This window comes from Microcaecilia unicolor, chromosome 1 (genome assembly GCF_901765095.1).
Source record: "Microcaecilia unicolor chromosome 1, aMicUni1.1, whole genome shotgun sequence".
In the NCBI taxonomy this organism is placed as follows: domain Eukaryota; kingdom Metazoa; phylum Chordata; class Amphibia; order Gymnophiona; family Siphonopidae; genus Microcaecilia; species Microcaecilia unicolor.
In genome coordinates this window covers 213,812,582-213,824,763 of record NC_044031.1, presented here as the reverse complement: position 1 = coordinate 213,824,763, position 12,182 = coordinate 213,812,582, and the positions used below count along the sequence as shown (strand labels likewise).

The following is a 12,182-nucleotide window of genomic DNA, read 5'->3' as shown; positions in this document are numbered from 1 at the left end:
GTTTACCAACTATGTTGGTAATCCTATATAATAATTCTCACCTCCAATGTTCTATGCATCTTGCTGCCTGTGTCTGTGGCTTTCTTCCGAGTTGGTCTGCTAGGCTCCGTAGATCAGGCTGACGTCACGTAGAACACCAGAGCCGGAGGAGGAGGGGCGAAAGGGGCAGGGCACAGGGACGAAGGCGGAGTGTGGAAAAGAAATAGAAGCATTGAGGGGCGGAGTAGCTGAGAGCATTGCGACCAATGGCAGGGAAAGAAAGGATGGAGTCCTTGGGTGTGAGCAGAGGGGGCAGAGCCACGGAGAGCGTGCTGCTGTGCCGAGCCGGCACACGGGTGCGCTTGCGCATTCCTGCGCAGGGGAGGGGGGACCTCAGGAGTCGGAGCGGCACTGCAGAGGAGGAAAGCAGGTGATGGCCGCGGCTGCCCCTCCGGGCCGCATGGCAGGGTGTGTGGGCAGACACCACAACTCCACGGAAGGGAGGGAGCCTGAAAGTCGGAGGGAGGAAGGGGACGACCCTGAAAGTCGGAGGGAGGGGACGACTCTGGAACTGGGAGGGAGGGAGGTGGGGGACGACCCTGGAACTGGGGGGGGGGGGGGGAGGAGGGCCCCTGGCACACACTCGCATTCTCACACACTCTCTCTCTCTCACAGACACACTCGCATTCTCACACACACTCTCTCTCTCTCACAGACACACTCGCATTCTCACACACTCTCAAACATACACACTCTGAGGAAAACCTTGCTAGCGCCCGTTTCATTTGTGTCAGAAATGGGCCTTTTTTACTAGTACTTTATAAATAGTCCAGGATGGCATCTTTATTTTTTATCGATCATCTTCTGTAATGTGTATATTTTCTAATTTGTTGTTTCTACTTATTTCAAGTGGGATTACAGAAATAATCTTTTTGATATAGGTGGGCTTTAAATGATAATACATTAAAGGATTTTGGATATCCCAGTTCTCAGCCAATATTGCCTATAATGAAGCTGAAGTTTGAGCCCTTCTCAGGTTCTAATTTTTTGATATGTAGCAGAGGTCACTGTTTCAGTTGGGTTTCTTGCTCACAAAACTAATAGGTGACCTTCAGTTTCTAACTTTGTCACGTCAAATCTGTACAACAAAATATTTTGTTTATTCCATCGTTCTCTTTCTTCTAGGCTATTACACCAAAGAGGCTACTAACTTCCATCACTGTAAGTGCAAATATCAAATTTTCATTGTAATAGTTTGTTGAAATTGTTACTTCTATTGATTTAGCAATAAAGAGGGATGATGCCCTTTTGATGAGCTTGAAAGAAGCATTCACAAAGCAAATCTCTCTCAAACTGTAAATTTGACTGTTAAAAGTAGAGAAAATCATAAGACACCAAAGAAGAAGAGTAAAAAGACTGACAACTATGCAACATTAATTTCGAATGCTTAGTTTCACCCATGAGCACTTTTTTCCCTAGCACTTTGAAGAGTTTTTGTTTGTAAGCCCAAAGTGGAAACTAAGGGACTAAATAAATGCTCTCTTAGTATATGTTAAATGTACCCTCCAGAAGAGTGGATAAAAATCATTCATGAGGTGCATAATATCATCTAAAACCTCTAAAACCCTTATCCTTGATTCAAACAACTAAATTTCTTCCTCTCAGTACATTTTTATCATAGCTGCATTTCTGTAAGTTGCTAATATATTTATAAAGGAGAAGTGTCTTGGGTATAAGTTCTTACTAAGGAATTTATTATTATTTTTTTTTAATAGAAGAGCAACCTGCATATACCAGGTAAGCAAGATTTTAATACTGAACCATTGTACATAGTATTTTCATATCTCATTGATGCTAGTATGTGATAGTTGTATATTTTTGATGGCTTGTAATGTATTTCTGAATAATATAGAGATTTTCAAAGCTGCTTAGACACTTTTAGATGCGCAGTGATTTGCAAAAGCAATTGTTCTGCTTATGTGTCCCTGAAATGTTTACCAGTTTTAAATGTAACTTTGTCCTGCTAGACCAGTCCAGACAAATTGTTTTATGCTACCGCTGTTCCTTGCCAGAATGGGTCCTGGGGATCCTAAGACAGCAGTCTTCAGTCTGTCTTGTTTGGTACAGATCTACTCAGATCTCCTAGAGCAGCGGTCTGCAGGCTGTCTCCCTCATTTAAGCTCCCCTTTTTTTCTTGTATGTAAGTAGGGTCTCGGAGTTAGTGGCTCTGAAGCCAGGATGGTAGCTGGCCTTGCTTTGGCAAGAAGGAGGCTGAGATGCCTCTGAGGCCCTTAGTGGCTGGTCTGGGGCTGGAGTGTTGGGGTGCTTTCTGTCTCCTGGTCAGTTGCTGTGCATATCTAGTGAGTGCCCCCATGGGGATGTTGGTTGCCTGGGACTGCAAAAAAAAAAGTAAAAATAAAAAAAGTATTGGGCAACAGTATAGCAGCTTCAGAGGAGGGGACCTAGGCTGGGTGTTCTGTGCAACTGTGGCAGCACCGAGAGGGTTTGTGACCAGGACGTACATTCTGTGCCAGCGGTTGGTGGCTCGGGAGTGAAGCTGTTGAGCAGCCCCAAATGTGGCCACTGTAGATGGTGTGGTATAAAATGGTTGATGATCTTGGGATTTCGATGTCTCTGGACTGAGGAGCAGTTGGGCCAGTTCAGACCAAGAGCTCCGTTCTGGTCGGTTCTTCTTATGGCTGAAACATGGTGAGAAATATTGCTATTTTGTATATCTTATGCTGGTCGTGTTGCTGAGAAGGCAGACCTGGTTGGGGCCCTAGGATCCATACCTTCCCCTTGCTGTTGCCTAAGGGCAGTAGGAGCCAGGGACCCTTGTTGCCAGGGTATGAAGGGTTTTCCCCTGGGTTTTGTGCTGCTTATGTACTGCAGGCTTCAGGGTCTCCAGGTATAGGAGGTCCCATTTGGATAAGCACAGGGTGAAGGTCTCTGAGGTCAAAGCCAGGGGTGTGTTGGGGTCTGGGGAGGGGGGAATGACAGCCTTCAAATCTTTGTCGCTGGTTTCAGGAATGAGTTCCCCCACACACATGCCTACCTAGAGGATGTGGAAGAGAGTGATCACTCATCAGATTGGGAGAGGTCTTCAGTAGTTTCAGAAGGACTGACTTTCTTCCCCTGAGGGGCTGTTGAACATCAGCGTTGTCATACTGGGACAGACTGAAGGTCCATCAAACCCAGTATCCTGTTTCCAACAGTGGCCAAATCCAGGTCACAAGTACCTGGCAAGATCCCAAAAGAGTGTCTTTAAACTCATTCTACAAGGGGGCAGGTGAATTCCTGAGTGGAGTTTCGAGCAATATCTCCAGAGAGCATCTGTAAAGCAGCAACTTGGTCTCCAAGGATAAGCAGAATACTCAGTTTTCACAAGTAGGTAATACCCAATGGAACCCTTGAATGGGAATCCTTTTCCAGCTTGTTTAATTCAGCTCTTGAGAATGATGTACCATGCATACATCTTCCTGCCTGCTGCTGTCATGCAAGACCTAGCCAGCCACCACTTTTTTGCAGGGCAGAACAATTGCACTGAACTAATGCTGTCTCTCAGCTTTTCAAATTGCATTTTTTAAAAATAAGTTATTCGTTCAGAAAATTTCTGGAAGTCCTGTCACTGTCAAATGAGGCCTCTTTGACCCTGTACTTACCTTAGGGTTTTGGGGCATTTAAAGCTTCCTTTCTTTTTCCACAGATTTCTCGCTTTGTTGGCCTGGGGACCTGGTTGGGCATTTTTCAAAATTGAGCTATTTGATTTTGCTGCATCTATTTTTCCAGTCATGTCCCAGAAAAGTTCATCAGAAGCACCATTAGAACACTGGGAATGTAGCAACAGTGTCTTGATCACCCTTGAGTTTGAGCATTGATAGAGGCTGTTGGGATCGATCATTGTCCGATCCCCTCGTAAGGAAGAGGAGATTCATAGTCCTTGTCATACTTGTTGAAATGATCATATCGCCCATCTCCTGAAAGCTCACATTGGTTACTAGTAAAACAACGTATCATTCATAAAGTAGCTACGCTTACTTTTAAGGCTTTCCATTTAGACACACCTGATTTCCCATCCTGTCTCACACTCCCCTGCTATCCTGTGGGACTTCTCCATTCATTCAATGATCATTGACTGCTTCTTCCTGGTCCTAAATTTGCTCAACTTGAATCATCTAAACACTCTGCTTTCTTTTTTCTTGCACCTTTTATCTGGAATGAGCTTCCCCTCCCTCTTTGCAGGATTCTCTTTTAAAAAGTTAAAAGGTGAATTAAAATCCTGACTTTTTTTTCTGATGCTTTCAGCTAGGGTATTGGATTAGGATCCACTGCAACAGTTAGTGTGTCGCTTTTTTTTATTTTTTTTAATACATTGTTGATGTTTCCCTGCCCTTTAGTTTATCCCTTGTGTGAATGATTTTACTGTCCTATCAAAATTGTGGTAGTGTTTTCTTTTTCTTGTATTGTGTTTTTAATTGATTTGTACATCACTCTTTCACTAGTTAGAGTAGTATAATAAATTCAATAAAACTAAACTGTCATGTCGAGGCCAGGTCACACTGTAAAGCCCCCTCAAAGCATGACCCTGAGGGCATTGAGTACCTCAGTGTGAGGATTGCTCATCCTTCATGGTATCAGAGGGTTCAACAGCCTCCAAGGAGCAATTCAGTCAATATATGGACCACACCGATCCAGCCATTAAAAGAGGAAGCTTCCCCAAAGCAACAGTCTCCCCCCCCCCCCCCCCCCCCCAAAGTCCAGAACTGACCAAGAAGTCAGTCATTCAAGGTATGTGAAGACTTAAATATCTCCTGGAGAGTACCTTTATGAGTCAGATTGAGTGCTCCTAGATTTCTGAAGAGGAGTGCAAGGGTCTTCTCAGAGGCGAGATTCACTGGCCTCCCTTCAGATTCCTGTCCACCAGATAAGATGTACATATCTCCTTCAAAGGAGCTCTTTCATTGAGTTTGTTAGGCAGATGGCTAAAGCTATCTTATTTTCCATGTAGATGGAGGACAAGCCCAAGTCAAAAATATTGGGCATGCTCCAGTTTTATGACAACCCCCCCCCCCCCCAAAGGATGCTGTGACAAAACTCAGCCACAGAATCCTGAAGGAGGTGCAGATGAGAATGTGGAAGATTTCTCCCCCCCCCCCCCCCCCCCCCCCCCCCCCACTTCATCTATATCGCCTGTTAACAAAGAGGTTGACTCTGAAGAATTGAAAAGGTTCTGGGGTTTAAGTTATAACTTTCTTACTATTCCGTGGTGGTTAAATCCATTCTCAAAAGAGCCAAAAATACAAATACCTTTTTGCCTCTGAAGAGAGAAGTAAGGACTTTGGAGTCTCCCTGAAAAAATTTTAACAGAATGCTATGCTCTCAACCTGCATTGCATCCTACCATCAATTCATGGGCATCTATTTGCTGAATATTTTGCTCAGTGTAGTGGAGTTTGCTGACTCTGCCCCTCGGGAGGACGACAATGAATTCCGCAAGCTAGCAGCCAAAGAAAAGGAGTGCAGAAAATATACTAGACCATGTGACCTATAATATTTTCAATACAACATCAAGGGTCATTGCAGTGAGGATTGGAGCCTGCTGAATTGCATGGCTGCAGACCTTCAGACTTCAATCCAAAAGTGTAGGAAAAGCTTGCTGATGTTTCATGGGGAGAATCTCTTCAGAGAAGCTGGTACCCTCATCAAGCAACACTCGCACACTCTTAAGATCCTCTCAAGGCCCATTCTAGAGTTGGCCTTATCTTCTAGGTTTTACAGTGGGTGGGTAGAGGGGTGCATAGATGGAGGTCCTACTGCTCACAAGCATATGTATCTTCCTCTTGCTTTTGTCCAAGACAGCAGAGGGCCCAAAAATCCCAACCAGCTCCACTGTCAAAACTTGGGATGGGGTTTTTACTCTTTCTAGCAGGACATAATCTCAACCCCCATAACCATAGGAGGGAAGCTGAAATTTTTTGTACAAAGATGGCCTTTTATAACTTCAGACCAGTAGGTTCTCAAAATTGTCCAGGAAGGGTCACCATTTGTAATGTGAGACCTTTCTTCCAAATTGCCTACAGAGAGCATCAAGTTTAACTCCCAGCATCAGGAATTGCATACAAAGAAACTCTTCCCTCTTACAGACCAATGCAGTTGAACCTGTTCCATCAGGGAAAAGAGGGAAAGGATTTTATTCCAGTACTTCTTGATCATGAAGAAGACTAGAGGATTTCATCCCATCATAGACCTAAGGGCCCTGAGCAAATATGTGGTCAAATAAAAGTTCAGGATGCTTTCCCTAGTCATCTTCATTCCCATTCTTTCAGAGAAGATTGATTGTGCTTGTTGGACTTAAAAGCATGCATACACACAGATACAGTATGACCAAGTCACAGGATGTACCTGAGATTTGTTCCAATGTTGCATACTCCCATTTGGCCTTACATCAGCACCAAGAGTATTCACAAAGCACTTAGGAGTAGTTGCAGCACCTGTTTTCTTGCTTAGAGAATTGACTGGTCAAGAGCACATCAGAAGAAGGTGCAAAAGTATCAGTGTGCAAGTCCATTTGTTTAGCCCCATTTGTTTAGCTCCTTATCAGACAGGCTGCAAGATGCAAAGCCACATAAACTAATTTAGACTAAAGATCACAGGAAGAAATACACCATTAGCCAATCATAAATTTATCATAGAAGCTGATTTATTACAAATAGGAAAATGGACATCTAATTGCTGTTTTGCCAATTACAATTCATAAGTAGTACATGCAAAATTCTGTTTTCTTTCTTTCTGTGAGAGGAATTGCTAGCCAGGAAGCAAGGTGCTACTCAGTGCTAGCAGAGTTCCTATTGCCTTTTATACCTTTATCTGTGTATATGTGACCATTCTCATGTCTACTGTCTCTGCTGATGCCCCCTTTATCTAAAAACATGTGGCTTTACTTGTTCCTGCAAAACCAATCTGAAGACCTCCAACCACAAATCTTTGCACATAAGAGTCCTAGGGCTTCTCACATCGTTCACCCCTCCCTGTTGCTGTGGTTACAAGTGGAATGTTAGATAAGAACTTCTGGAATGTTGTCTACTCCTGATAACCTTACCTTGCTGTTTTACAAAGTTAGGCAAACTCTGCTCCACAGAAAGAAAGGCAGGCATATTAGGATTTACACAGTGGTCCACCATCTTATGGACTGTAGATTTATACACATTCAGGTGTTAGGGTAGTTTATAACAAACCCTTGTAACTCTAAGTACCAGTCTGTCACAGAAATTGGAGTTCATAGGGGACCTGCTAGAAATGACGGTTTTGCATTTTTCCACAGCAGTGTATACTGGCTCATTTTATAGTAGTAGACGTGCATAAGTAGGTATCAGCTGGTCTGATGTTGAGGATGTTAAGCCATATGGCCTCCATAGTTCATGTCCCTCCTATGACAGCCTAAATTTTATACCATCTCAATGGACACTATCCACCCAGTAGTCTCAAGCCACAAGGACCCTTCAGTGCATCGACTTGCTGTCCTGATGGATGGTTTAATCCAATCTGGCAGAATGAGTCTTCATTTAGCCCACCCCCACATTCTGACTAAAATATAGAAGATGTTCTGTTGTGGCTTGAGAATTCAGAAAGTACTAACAGATGAAGAGCTCGTGTAGATGGGCTCCACATTCAAGGTTTATGGTCTGCTCAGGAAATACTTCATCTGTTAAACTTCCTAGAGCTAGCAGCTCTCTGGAATGCTCTAAAGGCTTTCAATGATAGACTGATAAAATTACTCTAATTCAAATGTATTACGTTCAGCATGCAAGGAGGGACAGGTATGCACCTCCTGTGTCAGGAAAGCATGTAAGAACGTAAGAGTTGCCCTACTTGGTCAGACGAAGAGATTCATCTAGCCCTATATCCTATTTCCAACAGTGGGCATTCTAAGTCATAAGTACCTGATAGATTCCCAAAAAGTAGTAAGATTCCATGCTATTTAAACCCAGGGATAAGCAGGGGGCTTCCCCAGATATACTTTAATAACTGTTCTTAGAATTTTCCACTAGGGATGTGTCCAAACCTTTTTTTTTTTTTTTAAACCCAGCAATATTTATTGCTTTACCACTTGCTCTAGCAACGAGTTCCAGAGTTTAACTATATGTTGATTTAAAAATTTCATTCTTATTGTTTTAAATGTGCCACTGTATAACTTAATGGGAGTATCCCTTAGTCTTTGTACTTTGAAAGATTAAACAATCGATTCATATTTACCTGTTCCACTACATTCAGGATTTTATAGACCTCTTTCATATTGCCTCTTGGCTGTCTCTTCAAGCTGAACAGCCCTAACCCAGCCTTCCCTCATAAGAGTCCTTCCATCCCTTAATAATTTTGATTGTCTTTTCTGTACTTTTCCCAATTCCACTATCTTTTTTTTTTTTCCCCCATATTCAGTAACCAGAATTGCACATACTTGGAAGTGCAGTCTCACTATGGAGTGATGTAGAGACATTATATTTTATTTTCTGTTCCTTCCTAATAATTCCTATCATTGTTTGTTTTTGTTTTTTTGGCCTCCACCGCCACACACTAAGCAAAAGATTTCAATGTATTTTCCCACAATGATACCTAAATCCTTTACCCTAGTGGTGACTCCTACTGTGGAGCACAGCATCATGTATCTATAGTTTGGTTATTCTTCCTAATGTGCATCATTTACACTTGTTCACATAATTTCATTTGCCCTTTTGAGGCCCAGTCTTCCAACCTCCATGTGACTTAACAGCTTTGAGTAGTTTTCCCATTTTTTTTTAAATAAATGTTAAAAAGCACCAGTCACAGTATGGATCATTGTAGCCTTCCACTAGTCACATTTCTTCATTGAGAGAATTTACCATTTAGCCCACATCTACATGCTGACTAAAATATAGTAAATGTTCTGTTGAGGCTTGAGAACTGGTTAAAAGATAAAGAAAAACAAGTAGGGATTATATTGCAAGGGATGTCCCGATGAGCCACATATCTGGCAGGGAAAGACATCTGACATACAGTCTGTCAGATTCTGCAGCCTCACAAGTGGTCTCTAAACAAGGACATAGCCTAGAAGATGTTTGAGAGTGGAGCACCCCCTCAACAGATCTTTTTGCCACTCATTACAACAGGAAAGTCCCTCAGTTTTGTTATAGGCTAAGGTTGCACAGCAGACTAGCCTCAAATGTGTTCATTCTTCATTGGGTGGAGAATATTTGGTATGTGTATCCTCCAGTACCTCTTGTAGCAAAAATATTTCTGAAACTTGAGCGGGATTGAAGGACCTTGTGCCTTATTGCATCACTGATAAGTGAGGATTTATCACTACTACATCCTGACCTTTAGTCCCTAGCCCTCGCTGAGTGGATATTGAGAGGTTAGTAATGGATTCCTTCAACTTATCTGATAGTGTGTCTCAGGTTCCCTTGGCCACTAGAAGTGTTTCCACTAGAAGATCTGCTGTGAGGACAAGGCCCTAAATCCTTTTTCCTGTCCTACACAAAAACTGCTTGAATATCTTCTACATCTGAGTCAGGATTTAAGACCTGCTCTGTTAGGCGTCAGCTGCACTAAGATGTACCTTATCACCAAGTGGAAGGTGGATACATCTCTGTTCAGTCTCTAATATTTTAGTATATTTGTATTTGATATACAGTCAGCAAAGTGATTTTAAAATAAATAGTTAAAAAGGAACTACAGTATCAAATAGGAAAATATTTCCATGTGCTTTATACGGGGATTGCTTCTATTTAAGCCTTCCATCAGACCTCCCACATTGTCATGGGATCTCAATGTCATTTTTTTACACAGCTGATGGAAGCTCCTTTTGAGCCATTAAATACCTGCCAGCTGAAGTACCTGACCTGGAAGGTCTTATGTTTGCTGGCCATTGTGTCAGCTTGCACTGTTGGTGAGCTTCAGGCCCTTGTAGCTGATCAACCTTACACATTTTTTCAATAACACAGCAGTCCTGTGCATACATAACAAGTTCCTTCCTAAAGTAGTGTCAGAATATCATCTTAGTCAATTCTGCAGACACTTTTTTCCACAACCATATCTCCATAGTGATTTAAAAAAATGTACTGCACGCTTGACTGCAAGAGAGCCTTGGCCTGTCTGGAGTGGACTAAAGCCCATAGAACCTCCACCCAGCTTTTTTTCTTTTGACCTATACTGGATGAAGGCTACCATTGGTAAATGCACTCTTTCCAGATGGCTGGCAGACTGGGTGGGCTCTTCATAGTGCATCATTATTCAGCGGTGGAGGGGGGGGGGGTACACAATCAGGGGATCATGGCCACAAATAAATTGATAAACACTGATGAGTCTATAAGACGAGTAAGTCCGTGCATTTTAAGATGCTTTTTTTTGTTGTTGGATTTTTAAAAAATACTACAATAGTAACATAAAACAAAAGAAAAAATTCAACTCCACATCTAGAAGAAACTTTGAGTTATACAATAAAACAGAAATGAAGGAAAAAGAAATAAAACAAGGACAGTGGCAGTAACAATACTAAACCCTACTAGAACTGCCTGACTCCATAATAAGTTTTAACTGCCATTTTAGCCGAATTAAAGGTTTCCAAATGACTAGGATCGAGAAAAATTTAGGAATTGTTATCAAACGTCACCAAGCACTTAGGGAATCTTTTTGTAGTCGAAGAGGATACCCAATTGCAGGAAATAGCCCAGAACTTGAGAAAGTTGGAAATTTGATTTTCATGTTTGGTTAAAAACTCCTTAAAATGCATGGACTTAATAGTCTTATGAATGTTACATTACCCCAATGAAGCCTGAAGGTGAAACATGTTGGGTTGTTATATGATCACCATTTGATATTAGTTTTAAGTTTTATTCACAACTGTTTATTTTTTACAGCAACAGGAATAGATGATATTCAGCTTTCTAGATATATAATGTATTAATAAAGGCTTTAATCTGTATCTTATTACTGTTAATGCTTGTTTTTTTTCAAAACAGCCATGGCTAGTCCAGGAGGCCCCAATGCTATACGCTCCAGTAACTTTGTCCTTGTTGGATCCCATAAACTTACACTGTCTTCAATAGGCAGCAGCAAGTTTACTTTAGACAAGGTAATGAGTTATTTAGTACTACTTTTCTTGTGATAATGATGCTGTTAGAGCAGAACAGATGGTTCTACACATTTTAAATGAAAGTTCTTGGTCATGAACATTATCAATTGTCAGCATTCTTTGACAGTGATTAGGTCTAACTGAAAGCATCAGTACAGAGGTTTCTGACTTAACCAATTAGACTGATGCTGCTAGTAATTTACTTTTATTAAAAAAAAAGTGTGAAGGAAAGAATGAATGGTTCAGGACAACGTTATGTAGCCCTGTGATTATTCACTACTTTTTTTTAATCATTTGTTGTGCCCACTGCTCCTGTGTTGAGCTTATCTTTAAAATTAAAGATGTTGATTTATGTGCCTCACCTAGAAAAATTGTAAAGCTGCTTTTCTTACCTTAATTCAGATAAGTGCTCAAACTGAGGTCTAAATTCATACTAACACTAAATTAGTTTTTATTTTGTTTTAGGTACTTGTACAAACAAAACCTTACTTGTAATGATCCTTAAATCAATGTTTTACTAGGATTATTTAATTTAACTTTTTTATATTCCACTCAGTTCAGAGTGGATTACAAAGAAGGGAAAAAAAGTTCCAGTATACATAAAATTTCATAAATAACAATGTTTTTCTTGATATAATTTTTGCTATTTGGTGGAAGTTTTTTCCCAATATAGTTTTTCACCATTTTATAACCTTCCACAATTGTATACCAACGCATTAAAAAGAAAAACCCCTTTTATAAAAGCATAGATGATGGCAGGTAAAGACTATACAGATTATCCAGTCTGAGCAGTAAGCTCCTCAATCATTTCTTTTCCTACAGAGGTCTTCTGTGATTGTCCCATGCATTCTTGAATTCAGATAGTCCTCATTTCCACCACCTATGCTGGAAGTTCATTTTTAATCATCCACCACCCTTTCCGTAAAGAGATTTCCTTGGATATCTTTATTGACACAACTCTCAAGCTGCTAAAGTGTGTATATGTGTGTATGTGTGTGTGTGTATATATATATATATATATATACTTTTGAAGAAAGTAGGAGATACAGTAAACATTTAAATACCGCTGTGGTATAAATGCATAGGATGCAGGTCCT

The 12,182-nt window shown here is 41.1% G+C and overlaps 1 protein-coding gene across 2 annotated transcripts in view; it reads left to right on the top strand.

Annotated features, from left to right (window-relative positions):
* ANLN (anillin actin binding protein) overlaps nt 1-12,182 on the top strand; it is a 287,028-nt gene that overhangs the window by 225,449 nt on the left and 49,397 nt on the right. For both annotated transcript variants that reach the window (XM_030204140.1, XM_030204129.1), the window contains 3 exons: nt 1,165-1,200; nt 1,755-1,776; nt 10,973-11,085. In XM_030204140.1, coding sequence (XP_030060000.1) covers nt 1,165-1,200; nt 1,755-1,776; nt 10,973-11,085 — 171 coding nt within the window. The remainder of the gene's footprint in view (nt 1-1,164; nt 1,201-1,754; nt 1,777-10,972; nt 11,086-12,182) is intronic.